Source organism: Aquarana catesbeiana, linkage group LG06 (assembly GCF_042186555.1).
Source record: "Aquarana catesbeiana isolate 2022-GZ linkage group LG06, ASM4218655v1, whole genome shotgun sequence".
NCBI classification, from domain to species: Eukaryota; Metazoa; Chordata; class Amphibia; order Anura; family Ranidae; genus Aquarana; species Aquarana catesbeiana.
Window position 1 is genome coordinate 265,379,778 of NC_133329.1, and position 16,984 is coordinate 265,396,761.

Below are 16,984 nucleotides of genomic sequence, written 5' to 3' on the forward strand. Positions count from 1 at the left end.
CCCCCATAACAGGATATTACCACCTCCATGCTTTACTGTAGGAATGGTGTAATTTGGATGCTGCGCTGTATTGGATTTCTGCCAGATGTATCATTTGGTGTTGAGACCAAATAATTACATTTTAGTCTCATCTGATCATAATGCCTTTTTCCAGGTGGCATCAGAATCTCCAAGGTGTGTTTAAGGTGGTCATATGAGACTAAAATGTAATAGTGTGGCGTACATTTGTATTCAGCCCCCCTGAGTCAATACTTTGTAGAACCACCTTTCGCTGCAATTACAGCTGCAAGTCTTTTTGGGGATGTCTCTACCAGCTTTGCACATCTAGAGAGTGAAAATATTGCCCACTCTTTTTTGAAAAATAGCTTAAGCTCTGTCAGATTGGATGGAGAGCGTCTGTGAACAGCAATTTTGAAGTCTTGCCACAGATTCTCAATTGGATTTAGGTCTGGACTTTCACTGGGCCATTCTAACACATGAATATGCCTTGATCTAAACCATTCCATTGTAGCTCTGGCTGTATGTTTAGGATCGTTGTCCTGCTGGAAGGTGAACCTCCACCCAGTCTCAAGTCATTTGCATACTCAAACAGGTTTGAGGTTTTCTTCTTAGAGTGCCCTGTATTTGGCTCCATCTATCTTCCCATCAAATCTGACCAGCTTCCCTGTCCCTGCTGAAGAAAAGCATCCCCGCAACATGATGCTGCCACCACCATGTTTCACGGTGGGGATGGTGTGTTCAGGGTGATGTGCCGTGTTGGTTTTCTGCCACACATAGTGTTCAATTTTGGTCTCTTTTGACCAGAGCACCTTCTTCCACACGTTTGCTGTGTCCCCCAAATGGCTTCTCACAAACGGGACTTCTTATGGCTTTCTTTCAACAATGGCTTTCTTCTTGCCACTCTTCCATAAAGGCCAGATTTGATGAGTGCGCAACTAATAGTTGTATGTGGACAGATTCTCCCACCTGCGCTGTGGATCTCTGCTGCTTCTCCAGTTACCATAGCCTTTTGGCTGCTTCTCTAATTAATGCTCTCCCTTCCCAGCCTGTCAGTTTAGGTGGACAGCCATGTCTTGGTAGGTTTGCAGTCGTGCCATACTCTTTCCATTTTCGGATGATGGATTGAACAGTGCTCTGTAAGATGTTCAAAGCTTGGGATATTTTTTTTATAACCTAACCCTGCTTTAAACTACTTCTCCACAACTTTATCCCTGACCTGCCTGGTGTGTTCCTTGGCCTTAATGATGCTGTTTGTTCACTAAGGTTCTCTAACAAATCTCTGAGGGCTTCACAGAACAGCCGTATTTATACCGAGATTAAATAATTATCTATTTACTAATTAGGTGACTTCTGAAGGTAATTGGTTCCACTAGATTTTAGTTAGGGGTATCAGAGTAAAGGGGTCTGAATACAAATGCATGCCACACTTTTCAAATATATATTTGTAAAAAAAATTGAAAACCATTTATAATTTTCCTTCCACTTCACAATTATGTGCCACTTTGTGTTGGTCTATCGCATAAAAGCCCAATAAAATACATTAAGTTTTTGGTTGTAACATGACAAAATGTGGAAAATTTTAAGGGGTATGAATACTTTTTTTTTAAGGCACTGTATCTTTCACTTGGATGTTATACGTTGCATTAGTAAATACAGTCTGTCTTCATTTCAGGCCGCAAAGCAACAAAATGTGATTATTTTAAAGGGTGGTGATTTTTTTCTATACCCACTGTATCTTTCTAGGTAATTTAAGGACTCATTATGCAGCAACAATCAAATCTGGATTTGGTAATGGAGGCCGTGACTTTAAAACTGTGTCTGTTTTTGTACTGCAGTTGAAAAACCAATATACTGTAACTATTGCTTTTATATTGTATTATTATATTGAGATTTCTAGAGTGCATTGTTCTAACACTGGACATTGATCTTTACAGCTGGTTTTCGGAGAAGTATGAGGCTCTGCCGCAGAAAGTCCCACAACACTCATATCTCCTGTTACTCCCGCTGCCCCAACAGTTGTTACCACACTGTGGCTGCACCCTATGAGGAAGTTGTGAGATATCAGAGAAGGCCTTGTGATCGCCACAGACTCATCATACTTCTAGGTTAGTTAAGATTTCCTTTCACTACAAGTATGCAGTACCTAATTCACCTGTGTCATTCTTCCCCACTGAAAACTGTATACTTGAAAAGAGAAGAGCTTTATTTAAATGGTAACTAAACCCAAGAACAAAAAAAAAAGTTTGTTTGCTTTCAACACAGCTCAACATGAATTTTCTGTGCTTGCTGAAAATGTTCTTAACCTGAAAAAGAAAACTAATGCAGCCGCCACATCTAAAGATTGGTAAGCAGCCATATATTACAATATTTCTTCCATGAACTACTAATCTCCCCACCCCCTATGTAGCGGGCACCTACTTTTAGGTAGGTGACCCTTCCTGGTAGTTTCTATGTCAGGTAAATTTAGACAGGCTTGTGCTATTACAGCAGGCCTGGCTGTTGTTAATTTCCCTTTGAGTGGCAGGTAGTTTGTACGCTAATCTCGGCCAATCATTAATTTGCTTGGTAACACCCGGGACTCTCATATAAAAGGGGAGTCACGTGGTTCCGGGAGGAGTTCGAGTTGGAGTCCTGCTCTGAGGACTGAGAGAAGCCAGCCTGGTTCCCGGAGGGGGGTGGTGGAGGTTTTCCCCTCCGGGGAACCGACGGAGCTTCACCCCTGCAATAAGGGTGAAGAACCGGTCCTCATGGAGCAACAGATGACATCTTGCAGCATGTAGTCGCTGGTGTTGTTGGCCGCCCCTGCGGGGAGGGAAGCGGACCATAAAGGAGAAAGGGAACTAAGAATCATTGCGGAAGAATTAGCAACAAAGCGGAAACTGGGTGATCGATCGTTTATGAGTGGCACATGGACTATTGATCACGTAAGTGAAAGCCCAAGGGAAGAGTACTACCAGAGGCTGAGGGTTGTTATTACGCAAGTCAGTGAGATGGGCAGTGATGGCCTATGACTTTGGGTTCAGCAATGCCCCGGGATTCCAATTAGTCAAGCGGGAGGAGTTATTCAGAGTGACTTTTCTTTAGCTCAACTTGGAAGTACCATGCAGATGGGAAGTAGTGGTAAAAAGGTAGCGGTGAAGCTGCAAGCACACATATAGAGATACGGACTGTTCTTTAAAAGTCATGCAGATTAAGAAGTTATTCAGAGTGACTCTTTATCAATTATTCTCTATCAAATCTACTTCCATCTTCCCTGATTGAAGAAATCACACAAAGTGATTTCCCAACTATCCACAATTGATTATAGTTTTCCTGTAAGAGCCATTGAAAGATGATAAAAGGAAGGAAGGAAGTCCTTCTCCCATCCCAATTCATGTTAATGAATAAAGCAAGTGAAAAAGCATTAAGGACTGTGAGTTATGAATCTATGGGCTGCGAGGGTTGGGTGGTAAACGTGAATTACGGATATAATGTTTTAATCAGCCGCTCCTGCGGGAGTAAGTGCTACACCTATATAATAGAGCGGAACAAAAGCGGGCATATTTGTAGTCTAGGTTGGGCAGCTACCATAGCTTCCTCTATAGATACACTGAAGGAGCAAATATAGCCACCCCAGGACATGAAGTGTGTTATTACTAGGATTTCCTAGATGCCAATAAAGGAAAAAAGCCTGGGAAAAAAAGATAACAATTGCAACCATCTCCTCTAAGGACTGGTAAAATATACTCAATATTTGTTCTTGGGTTTAGAAACACTTTAATTATCCTGGTATCCAAACCGAACATGTAAACCTCCAACTCTTTTCAGCATTTTTAGCCTCATGCTAGTTTCACATGAGCATTCCAATCTGGTCTGCCTGTCAGTTTTTCAGGCGGACCTGATCGGACCATCCACTGTTCTCTGCCGACTGCCGACATCCGATCTTGTCCGCTTAAAACAGACACATCGTTGTCCTGCTGTAAGATCGGATGACACTCAGATGGAAACGGACAGGCGGTTTATTGCCGTCCGACCACCCCATAGAGAACAGCAGGGCTGTGTCCATGTCCCCTCTGCTATCGCACACCTGTCATCCGTCTGCTCAGCGGGGATCAGTGCAGAGATCCCCCGCTGAGCAGCTGGATGCGGAGACCGCCCTGTATGAAAGGGGCCTTACTGTCTCTGACAGACCCAACTGGGACAGAGGCTTTTGGAGGAGACTACAGGATAGCCTCTTGCCTACTGACAATGGGCCCTGGCATTTGGGGAGGCTCTGCTCTTTGAGAGGTGTGTGCCAGGGGGACCTTTTGGAGTAATTTTACTTAGGATTTAAGTCCATTTCTCCCCAAAACACACAGAGTCTGGGAACTGAAGGACCCAGCTACATATTTGGGCCTTTATGTCCAAACCAGCAATGACTGCTTTAGACTGTGAGACTCAGAGCATATGTTAATATAATCAGGTCAAGCAACCTGATACTGAGTTCTCCTGCTATAGTCTGGTTATTAAGTGTGTCTCTCACATTGTGTGCCTCCTAGGTGTGCATTTCCATTGTTAATTGAGTCACCTATTGTTTCTGTCTGTTGGCTCTTGGAGGTTCCTACATGATGGGATTAGCCTTATTAAGCCCCACCTCATTATCTAAACCATTGTGTGATGTTTTGGGGAAATATTTGGTTTTATTGTTCATGTGGTGCCTGACCTACTTTTGAAGTGTATAAAAACCTGTATTTCTGTTTAATAAACAGTCATTCCTTTGGTTTTACCTCAACATCTTATCGGTGTACGATGCTTGGGGTAAAAGGGCTGGTATTACTGTAGCTCTCAGTCTGCTGGAAGGGTTTGGAGGGCAGGAGGTTCTGTTTGGCGGAAGCACCTAAGCGAGGGTGCCGTCACACTCATTCTTCATCTCTTTTCTGTGTGCATGGCTGCTTTAAGTTAAATGCTGGTTCCCACTAACTCTGTCCTTAAAGTTGCATTCGGGGCACAATAACCTATAGCACTATATTGCCAAAAGTATTGGGACGCCTGCCTTTCCACGCATATGAACTTTAACCACTTGAGGTCCGGGCTACAGCGCGGACCTCAATTTCCGGGAGGCAGTCATGGGACGTCCTCCCCTGTGCACACGCACTGCGCGCACCCTGCAGGGCGCGCGGTGTGTGTGCTGTGATCACCGAGTCACGGAGACTCGGATGATCACAGATCCGAGTAAGGGGCCGGTCCCGGCCCCTTACCATGTGATCAGCTGTCAGCCAATGACAGCTGATCACATGATATAAACAAAACCTCGGTGATCGGTTTCGTTTTCTCCTCACGCTGACAGCGTGAGGAGGAAAAACAAGCCGATCACCGGCTTATGTCAAAGGGACATCGGTCCCGAAGAGAAAGGAGGCACATATGCCTCATCTGTGCCAACAGGTGCCATCTATTATTGCCACCTGCCAGTGCCCACAGTGCCCACAAGTGCCACCTGTCAATGCCCACAAGTGCCACCTATCAATGCCCTCCAGTGGTGCCAATCAGTGCCACCTAGCAGTGCTGCCATCAATCAGTGCCCATCACCGCCACACATCAGTGCCCATCAGTGCCGCCTCATCAGCGTACATCAACGAAGGAGAAAAATTACCTGTTTGCAAAATTTTATTACAAAATATTAAAAAAAAAAATTTTTTTTTTTTTAAATTCTGTCTTTTTAATTTTTTTTAACAAAACCTAAAAACCGCAGAGGTGATCAAATACCATCAAAAGAAAGCTCTATTTGTAGGAAAAAAATGATAAAAATTTCATTTGGGTACAGTGTTGTATGACCGCGCAATTGTCATCCAAAGTGCGACAGCGCCAAAAGCTGAAAATTGGTCTGGACAGGAGGGGGGTTTAAGTGCCCAGTAAGCAAGTGGTTAATGGCATCCCAGTCTAAGTCCGTAGGGTTCAATATTGAGTTGGCCCACCCACTGCAACTATAACAGAATCAACTCTTCTTAGAAGACTGTCCGCGAGGTTTAGAAGTGTGTCTATGGGAATGTTTGACCATTCTTCTTGTGAGGTCAGGCACTGATATTGGAGGAGAAGGCCTGCCTCGCAGTCTCCGCACTAATTCATCCCAGGTTGAGGTCAGGACTCTGTGCAGGCCAGTCAAGTTCCTCCACCCCAAACTCCCTCATCTATGTATTTATGGACCTTACTTTGTGCACTGGTGCACAGTCATGTTGGAACAGGAAGGGGCCATCCCCAAACTGTTCTCACAAAGTTGGGAGCATGATATTCTCCAAAATGTCTTGGTATGCTGACGCCTTAAGAGTTCCCTTCACTGGAACTAAGGGGCCAACCCCTGAAAAACAATCCCCCACCATAATCCTCCCTCCACCAAATGATTTGGACCAGTGCACAAAGCAAGGTCCATGAAGACATGGATGAGCGAGTTTGGGGTGGAGGAACTTGACTGGCCTGCACAGAGTCCTGACTGCAACCCAATAGAACACCATTGGGAAGAATTAGTGCGGAAACTGCAATCCAGGCCTTCTCGTCCAACATCAGTGCCTGACCTCACAAATCCGCTTCTGGAAGAATGGTCAAACAATCAGATAGACACACTCCTAAACCTTCTGGACAGCCTTCCCAGAAGAGTTGAAGCTGATATAGCTGCAAAGGATGGGCCAACTCAATATTGAACCCTATGGACTAGGAATGGGATGCCATTAAAGTTCTTGTTCATGTAAAGACAGACGTCCCAACACTTTTGCCAATATAGTTTATTTCTATATAGCCACAGAGGATATTAATTCACTTTGTGTGCACTAAACACATTGCAAACCCAGATAGTACCATATAAAAGTAGCAGTGACGTCATCATTGTGCTGCAAAGGCTCTGCAGATGGCAGAGCTGTAGGAGGGGCCCAGCAGAACCACCCACTACAGGCTGCCTGAAGATAATTATAAAGGGGATAGGAAATTCCTGTACAGAGGCAGTTTCACACTGGATTACTGCACTGGTATGGAATAAATACACAAAGCACACCAAGGTTGAAGAAAGAATACACATGCCTCTTGTATTTCAGCAAAAATTTTCATATCACGGAGTTCAGCTTTTGTATGTGCAGTACAGTTTTGCCATATTGCATGAGCATGTCCACATGGCTGCATGTTCCCATTTTGTTTATAGATGTGTAATTGTGTTGTAATATTCTCAAATGAACAAAATGAAAATGCATCTGAGTCTTAATTCCAACACTACAGATGAAGAACAGTTTTGCAATAAATTGAGTTTAAATATATATTTTTTTACATGTAGGGCCTTCAGGAGTTGGAGTTAATGAACTAAGAAAGCAGCTTATTCGTTCAAATCCCAGTTTATTTCAAAGTCCAGTGCCACGTAAGTGATGTTTTCATTCCAAATCTAAAGCTATTGATGTTTTTTTTTTTAAATCGTGAAGAAAGTTTAATGAACAAAAAATAGAAACATATATTGTACACACTAAGATAAGTACAGCAAAAGAAAAAACAATCCAGAGTCATTGCATCATAAAAGTATGCAGAACTAGGATACCTCCTAACCACACAAATAGTAGGTGTTGCAGAGTAGCGGAACTCTGACAAAAGAAGTGGAGATAAGCAATACAGTGTAGTAAACACCCTATCAAAAATGTTGTTAATATCAAGGTCAAGGGGTGATAAACCTGGCACAGCTAGCCACTCCCCCCGTAGTTTGTCAAATTTACCAGGGCAACCTCTGTGCTGGTAAATACGTTTTTCTAATCAAAGTCTATCCCCTCCTAATTCTCTATGGGTTGGGGCCTGATCAGATTTCCAATATGGCAATATAAGCCTTCTAGCCTGAAATAATGCTCTATGTATCGTTACCTGTTGGGATTCCTTAGAACTATAATGATCCAGAATCCCCAGCACACAGCACTTGGGGTCCAAGGATATAGTTGTTTGAAACACCATGGCAAAACTATTTCAACGGGGTATAGTGAGCCTTAAGAATAATGTAGAGCTGGGAGAGTCATTCTGTTGAGTTTTTAAGGAGCTAGCTGGCACAGATTCTAAGACACTTTCCCATTGGTCTTCCTCAAAAGCTCCTACATCCCATCCCGTTCCCATTTTTCTTTAGCTGTACAAGGGTATTACTCTAAGAAAGAAGTAGCATTGTGTAGCAGCGGGAGATGAATCCTTTGGTCACCACAACAGACTGAACAAAATTAAACACTGTGGTAGGGGAAAGATGCCAATCTGTTGTAAACCTTGAGCCCTAATAGCATGTTGGAGTTGAAGGTAATAAAGTTGCATAAAAGTGAAACAAATTTTAATGCAAGAAATAAAATGAAAATATATAATGTATAGTCCAAAGCATTGGCACCACAGTGATTATCTGAGAGTTCTCTTCAATATGAGAATCACCATATATCAGTCCATAAAGCACCCACTTCTCTCATGAACCACCACCATGGAAAGAGGGCAGACGTGCTTACCGGATTGATTGGACTCCCATACCGTAGGTACGGAGTCAATCACGCTTGTATGGATGTGATATCCAAATTAGCAAAAAAGAAACCTCTCCTCTGAGAATGGTCAAGTAAGTAGCATATCATCAATGGCACTCCAATCGGGTTACACGTATAGAACTTATAATCGCTCACAGCTCAGCATCCAGACCCACAGCGGGATCAGCTGGACTGGACCGGCTTGTTGCAGCGATGTTACATGGATAGATTGCCACTTTTATCTCCATTACGATGTAGCAACACATACAACTTTAAAGCAATGTTGAAATAAAACAGCCAATGTAATATTAGGATAAGACTGATGCAGGTTTGTATTCACTTTACTTACAATGTATAGTTGCATTGATACAGTTGGTGATACTAAGCTGTGACTGATTACAAGTTCTATACATGTCACCCAATTAGCGTGCCATTGATGATATGCTACTAACTTGACCATTCTAAGAGGAGAGGTATCATTTTTGTTGATTTGGATAGAACATCCATACAAGCTTGATTGACTACGGTATGATAGTCCTCTCAGTCTGGTAAGCCCATTTGCCCTCTTTCCCTGGTGGTGCTTCACGAGAGAAGTAGGTGCTTTATTGACTGATATGCAGTGATTCTCATATTGAAGAGGACTCTTGGATAATTAGTGTGGTGCTAACACTTTGGACTTTACATTCTATATTTTCATTTTATTTCTTGCATTCATATTTGTTTCACTTTTATTCACTTTAAGTGCTGCACTAATTTTATATTCCAGTTATGTCAATTGATGTGCTAGCTGCTACAAAGACTTCTGAGTGCAATTTCCCTTTTGATTGTATAATAAAATTACATGCCTGGCAAGTTATATCTGGAGCACAACTCAAAGAAGAGTTCCAGTGTGAAATACTGTATATGACTGAGATGGGTCATTCCTCATTTCTGCCACAGCCCTGTATAAGCAAATGTCTGCAGTTCAGGGTAGACAGTGTTATTCCACATAGGACTGTAACTGGTGAAACCAGTGACCCTTTGTAAATATTTAACCTTGAGCCAGACCTTCTGCATCAGAGAATATGTAGGATATAGTCTGTTTGATGTGCTAAAGGTAAGGGAATCCAGGCTGCCAGGTACAGTGGATATAAAAAGTCCACACACCCCTGTTAAAATGTCAGGTTTCTGTGATGTAAAAAAATGTAACAAAGATAAATCATTTCAGAACTTTTTCCACCTTTTAATGCGATCTATAAACTGTACAACTCAGTTGAACAACAAACTGAAATCTTTTAGGTGGAGGTAAGTAAAACTAAAAACCTAAAATAATATGGTTGCATAAGTGTGCACACCCTTAAACTAATACTTTGTTGAAGCACCTTTTGATTTTATTACAGCACTCAGTCTTTTTGGGTATGCGTCTATCAGCATGGCACATCATGACTTGGCAATATTTGCCCACTCTTTGCAAAAACACTCCAAATCTGTCAGAATGTGAGGGCATCTCCTATGCACAACCCTCAGATCCCCTCACAGATTTTCAATCTGATTCAGGTCTGGGCTCTGACTGGGCCATTCCAAAACTTTAATCTTCTTCTGGTGAAGCCATTCCTTTGTTGATTTGGATGTATGCTTTGGGTCATTGTCATGCTGAAAGATGAAGTTCCTCTTCATGTTCAGCTTTTTTAGCAGAAGCCTGAAGGTTTTGTGCCAATATTGACTGGTATTTGGAACTGTTCATAATTCCCTCTACCTTTATTAAGGGTCCTGTTCCAGCTGAAAAAAACATCCCCAAAGCATGATGCTGCCACCACTATGCTTCACTGTGGGTATGGTGTTCTTTTGGTGTTGTGCAGTGTTGTTTTTGCGCCAAACATATCTTTTGGAATTATGGCTAAAAAATTCAACCTTGGTTTCATCAGGCCATAACACATTATTATTATTATTATTATACAGGATTTATATAGCGCCAACAGTTTACGTAGCGCTTTACAACTTGAGGGTAGACAGTACAAATACAATACACTTTGATACAGTAGGAATCAGAGGGCCCTGCTCCTTAGAGCTTACAATCTAAGAGGGAAGGTCAAAAGATACAAGAGGTAATAACTGTGGGTGATGTGCTGATTGAGAAGATAAATGTACAGTTGTTAGGTGGGGGCCAGATAGGCTTCTCTGAAGAGATGAGTTTTCAGGGATCGTCTGAAAGTGGATAAAGTAGGAGAAAAACGGATGGATTGGGGTAGAGCATTCCAGAGGATGGGGGAGGCTCTGGAGAAGTCCTGAAGGCGAGCATGGGATGAGGTGACAAGGGAGTTTGAGAGCAGGAGGTCTTGGGAGGAGCGAAGAGAACGATTAGGTTGGTATTTTGTGACTAGGTTAGAGATGTAGCTGGGGGCCAGGTTGTGGATGGCTTTGTAAGTTATGCTTTTGGGAGACTTTTTACATGTGTTTTTGCAAAATTTAGCCGGGCTTGGATGTTTTTCATCAGAAAAGGCTTCCATCTTGCCACTCTACCCCATAGCCCAGACATGAAGCATACGGGAGATTGTTGTCACATGTATCACACAGCCAGTACTTGCCAGGTATTCCAGCAGCTCCTTAAATGTTGCTGTAGGCCTCTTGGCAGCCTCCCTGACAAGTTTTCTTCTAGTCTTTTCATCAATGTTGGAGGGACGTCCAGTTCTTGATAATGTCACTGTTGTGCCATACTTTCTCCACTTGATGATGACTGTCTTCACGGTGTGATTATAATTATACTCAAGCGCTGGTGGACTAAAATATTTTGTGTGGTATTTAGAAAAGCTGCAACCAAAATTCAGTGATCACTCACTCAAAAATATTTTTTAAATGTAAAAATAAGGTGCGCTAATCCTCTTGTGCAAACGTACTGTGCATTTATATGGTCTCTCTGATTCTAGACCACTACTTCCAAGTGCAAAGTGCTATAATAGCTGAACCGCAAACATGTGCGAAAAAATAGATATATAAATGTGAATTGATTACGTCCAAACAGTGAATATTAAAACCTTTGCTTGATATGAAGTGCTTACGGTTAAAAAAACTGTCATGAAAAAGGGGAAATGTTTTTGTCCTAATAAAGATGAAGTGTAGCCAAATACAATCACATGAACATATAGTAGCAAGCTGAAGAAATAATACCCGATTTTAAAATCAGTAACTCTTGTATGCAATGGTAAATGTGCCCAGGTGTTTGGATCACTTATTCCTGATATTTGCCATGTCCTCCAATAATCCGACATTTAAAAATGGAAATCACAATAGTATTGTGTTGGACAGACTATGAGACAGCCGTCTCAAGCTGCTGCACTCACATGTGTTCGCTCTCACAGCAGCGTGTGTATCGTATTCAGCAGTCGGGTAATCACTCCTCCTCTCAGCAAGATCGAGTGTTTCCACACTCGTGGCTGACGTCACTGGCTCCTCTTTCTTGTGACTCCAACACAATTATTTCTGGCACAACATGGAATATTATCGTCAGCTGAATGGGAGCAAAGTATGCCCCCAGTATTGCCAATATTTTTATGGCTAAGTGGGAGGAAGAAGTTATGTATTCAAACCCACCAGAGGAGCTGGTCTTGTTCAAAAGATTTATAGATGACTGTATCCTTATTTGGAAAGGAGATAGAAATAGCCTAATCCAATATTTTGAAAAACGAAATGACAACCGAAAAAATATTAAACTAACTTACGAGATTAATGTCACATAACATTTCTGAGTCTAGTAGTAAGTTTTGAAAATGAAGGCCTATCCACTAAGACTTTTTTCAAACCGGTTGAACGCAATAGCTATATCCCAAAAGACAGCTGCCATTATGAACCATGGCTCATCAATATTCCTAAGGGACAAATAATAAGAATTAGAAGAAATTGCAGCAATATAAACACATTAGTGGAACAAGCAAACGCTATAGGTAACAAATTTGTAGAAAAGGGGTATAATGAAGATTTTATAAAAGAAAAAAATCCAGGAGGTTTTGGAAACACCCAGAGAGTCCCTCATAATGGATAAAGAAAAAAATAAGAGGAATCAAAAAGATATCCCTATAATACTTTACTACAATGTTCAACATAAAAAAATTGAACAGATATTCAAGAAGCACTGGTCACTTTTAAAAGCAGACGAAAAATTGAAGAAAATCTTACCAGAAAAAACACATTTTACATACAGAAGAGCCCCTACCCTCAGAGACATGATTGTAAAAAATGTACCAGATCCTCCAAAAAGAAATCATGGTTTTACTTTCTTTCAAGGAAAAGGTTTTTATCCTTGTAAAAAATGTTTCGCTTTTCGCAATACAAATTTTAATGGACAAAAGTGCAATAAATTCATATCTAACGCCACAAAAAAAGAATATGACATTAAGGACTTTATCTCATGCCGCACAGAAGGAGTTGTGTTGGAAAGTTCCTGTTCTCTACAGTACATAGGGAGAACCAAACGCCCTCTATGGAAAAGATTACGTGAACACATAAAGAACATCAAATCAGGATTCCCAAAGCATAGTGTATCCTGACACTTTGAAGTACACAATAAAAATGCTACGGAATTAAAATTTTGGCCGATCGAGAAATTCAAACCCCATTGGAGGGGCAGCCACAAAATTAGGGAATTGAGATCAAGATGGATATATGAAACTAAATGTTTTTTCCTCACCACTAGATGCAGGTGACATGCATTTAGTTTTTCTATATTTTTCTATATTTTTCTATATGTATCTCTTTTTTTACCACAATATTAAATGATTCCTTTAAGGCTTTTTTTAAGTTCAGCTCAGTCTAGGCTCAGCTCAGTCTCAATGGCATTGAGAGGATTTGTTTACATAAATGTATCATTTTGGAACCTTTAAGTAGCAAAAGAGGCTGTTCAATGATGCAGTATGATGATACAAACGAATCCGAAGTCACCATGGCAACCTGTAAACAGAGGGCGGTTTAAAAACCCACACGTTCATCACTAGGCTTCATTCCCTTGAGAATGTCGCGTGACTTGTGACGCAACGCGTCGGGAGGAGGCGCCAGTGACGTCAGCCACGAGTGTGGAAACACTCGATCTTGCTGAGAGGAGGAGTGATTACCTGACTGCTGAATACGATACACACGCTGCTGTGAGAGCGAACTCATGTGAGTGCAGCAGCTTGAGATGGCTGTCTCATAGTCTGTCCAACACAATACTATTGTGATTTCCATTTTTAAATGTCGGATTATGGGAGGACATGGCGAATATCAGGAATAAGTGATCCAAACACCTGGGCACATTTACCATCGCATACAAGAGTTACTGATTTTAAAATCGGGTATTATTTCTTCAGCTTGCTACTATATGTTCATGTGATTGCATTTGGCTACACTTCATCTTTATTAGGACAAAAACATTTCCCCTTTTTCATGACAGTTTTTTTAACCGTAAGCACTTCATATCAAGCAAAGGTTTTAAAATTCACTGTTTGGATGTAATCAATTCACATTTATATATCTATTTATTTTTTCGCACATGTTTGCGGTTCAGCTATTATAGCACTTTGCACTTTAAAGTAGTGGTCTAGACTCACAGAGAGACCATATAAATGTACAGTACGTTTGCACAAGAGGATTTGCGCACCTTATTTTTACATTTTAAAAATGTCTTCACGGTGTACCATGGTATATCTAATGGAAAAAATATAATACTGCGTTAACAATCAAAAAATGTATAAGCAGCGACAATAGTGTTATACAGCACAATCAGATAAATAATATAAAAAAGTTGCGCTGATAGTGTGATGAAGGCAACAACTGAATGCCTCAAGACCTCATGAAAGATAAATTATAAATTATAAACGATAAAGTGATGTTCAATGTGCAAAAATATAAACAAGTGATGTTCAATGTGCAAAAACCAATCTAAAAGACGCAAATAATGTCCATATATCTGTGCACAATATGCAGAAAATAATTATAAACGTAATAGTCCCAAAACAAGGAAGTCCATATATTGAAAGTGTATTAAGCAAAAAGCAAAAAGCAATATCCCCAAGTGACAGGTGAAAAAAAACTTTTGCTGAAGTGAATGGGGTGCGTAGATGAAACCTCCTCCTTCAAAAATGCTGCCGCTTACCAGAGGATGTTGGTCCCTTAATTATAGGGGACCTCACTAGGCAGACGGCTGTAACACCAGCCCGGGATCTCAGAGACAGGCACTGGATAACGTCATGTCCACAGGAACCCTCTCCACAGACCGCAACAGGATGGTGTGTCAGCGTGAAAAACATAAATTGCTCCACATAGCATAAAATCTTCACATTTATTGAATTAAAGCAAGCCAAATATACACTTACAAACAGCAGACGTAAATCGGCAGAAGAAAAAAAGCCGGCCGGCTCCAGAACAGCTCGTAACTCCCGGGACTAGATGAATGGCGGTGTCGTCAGGACGTAGCTCCTCCTCCCTACGTCGTTTCGTCGCTACAGGACGTGGTCTAATGGATTGGAAATTCTTTTGTACCCTTCTCCTGACCGATACCTTTTAACAATGAGATCCCCATGATGCTTTGGAAGCTCTCTGTGGACCATGGCTTTTGCTGTAGGATGCGACTAAGAAAATGTCAGGAAAGACCTACTAGAACAGCTGAACTTTATTTGGGGTTAATCAGAGGAACTTTAAATGATGGCAGGTGTGTACTGACTCCTATTTAACATCAGTTTGAATGTGATTGCTTAATTCTGAACACAGCTACATCCCCACTTATAAGAGGTTGTGCACACTTATGCAACCACATTATTTTAGTTTTTTATTTTTACTTATCCCCCTAAAAGATTTTAATTTGTTTTTCAACTGAGTTGTACAGTTTATAGGTCACATTAAAGGTGGAAAAAGTTCTGAAATGATTTATCTTTGTCTCATTTTTTTATGTAGCCATGGTGTTAGCACTACTGACAAATGATCCGCCAAATCATCCCACTGCCAGACTTCATGCATCCTTTCTAGAGACAATGGACAGTCTTTTGCAAGCTTTGTTTTTGTTGTTTTATTGGGGGGTACAACTTGGATAGGGATTAGGATATGGAATGCCCATGGAATTAATCATTGCCATCATATTTACAGAATTCAACATACTTTGAGCAAAGTTAGAGCCTGAAGATTGAATGTGCATATTTGACTAAGTATAAATCTTCTCCTGCAGCTCCCTGCAGACTTTTACTCCCTCTGCATCTCCATGCAGACTGTTGCTCCCTGCATCTCCATGCAGACTACAGTTCCTAAGAATTCTCCACTTGGTGACCGTGTGAGGGACAGAAACATCACTTTTGACTGTGTAAAAGCAATGGTCTTAGATCTCTTCACCTCCTGCCCAAACTTGTTTCCTCTTGTACCAACTTGATTCCTCCTGCACAATTGTGTAACTGCTAATTAAAGTATGACACATCCTCTTCTATTGGGTAGTATGCTCACTCTGAATAAGCCCCTCTACTAGCTCTGGTGACTCGCTGCTACTAAGCCTGAGGCCTGCAGAACCTCTCCCCGGAGGCCTAGTAGGTTAAAGTCTATCTTCTAGGAAATGGACTACTGCTCCCAGCCAGTCCAACTTGCAAACCATGTGCCAGCTGGCCACACTGATTTGACACACATTCCCACAGTCTCTTCTCTGATCCAGGACTCTTCACCATCCACCGTGTGCATGATAAAGACTCTGCTAGTGACTGTTTAGAAGCAGAGTTCCCTCACAGATTCCCTGGCATTTCCAGCCATCCACTATGGTAACACGCACCGACCTTCAAGCCCTGAGTCCTTGATGAGGATTTTGTCCAGACCATGTGTTCCGTCAGCTTCTCCTGCCCCTCTGCTCCAGGAGTTCCCTGCCACCGACCATGTGGTGACAGAGACATTGCCAATGACCATGTAGAGGCAATGTTCCCTCACAGTTTTTCCCTGGGCCTCCTCCTGCAATCACTACACCCCCTCCCCCCAGATGGGGGTGTACTCCTGCGGCTGTCTAGCACTCCATTCCTCACGTCACCCAGCCGACTACTCCTCCCCAGCAGCATGTGACCTCAACTTATATAGGAGGCCCGCCCCCTGCCAACACCAGTTAGGGATTGGTCAGGGCTCCCACGTGAGTTGCCTGCCACTCCAGCTCTAGGCCCAGCCTCCTCTTCCAGAACATTCTCCTTGGAAGCAGTGGAGGTGCCTCAGAACTGGAGCTCTGGTGATCACACCCACTGCTACTCTGACCACTCCCAGCCCCCAGATCAAAACAGACAGGCCTAGCTTGCAGCATAGGCCTGCCTAAATTTACCTGTGCTGAACAACCTAGTAAAATAACCCTTACTAGCACCTACCTTCTGGTAGAGGGTGCTACATATACATCACAGAAACCTGACGTTTTAATAGGGGTGTATAGACTTTTTATATCCACTGTATATCTGGGGATTTCATATGGTAATGAATGATAGACTATTTATTTATTTATTTTTCTCTTTATTGAAAATTTTCCTTGGCAGTACAAAACAGGGCCATTGGGGCATACCCCGGCCAACCGG

General features: G+C 41.9%; 1 protein-coding gene across 1 annotated transcript in view; it reads left to right on the forward strand.

The window, feature by feature from the left end:
• Positions 1 to 16,984, forward strand: part of MPP4 (MAGUK p55 scaffold protein 4) — a 155,401-nt gene that overhangs the window by 117,254 nt on the left and 21,163 nt on the right. The window contains exons 17-18 of the mRNA XM_073633302.1: positions 1,935 to 2,105; positions 7,271 to 7,351. Of these exons, the coding sequence (XP_073489403.1) occupies positions 1,935 to 2,105; positions 7,271 to 7,351 (252 nt within the window). The remainder of the gene's footprint in view (positions 1 to 1,934; positions 2,106 to 7,270; positions 7,352 to 16,984) is intronic.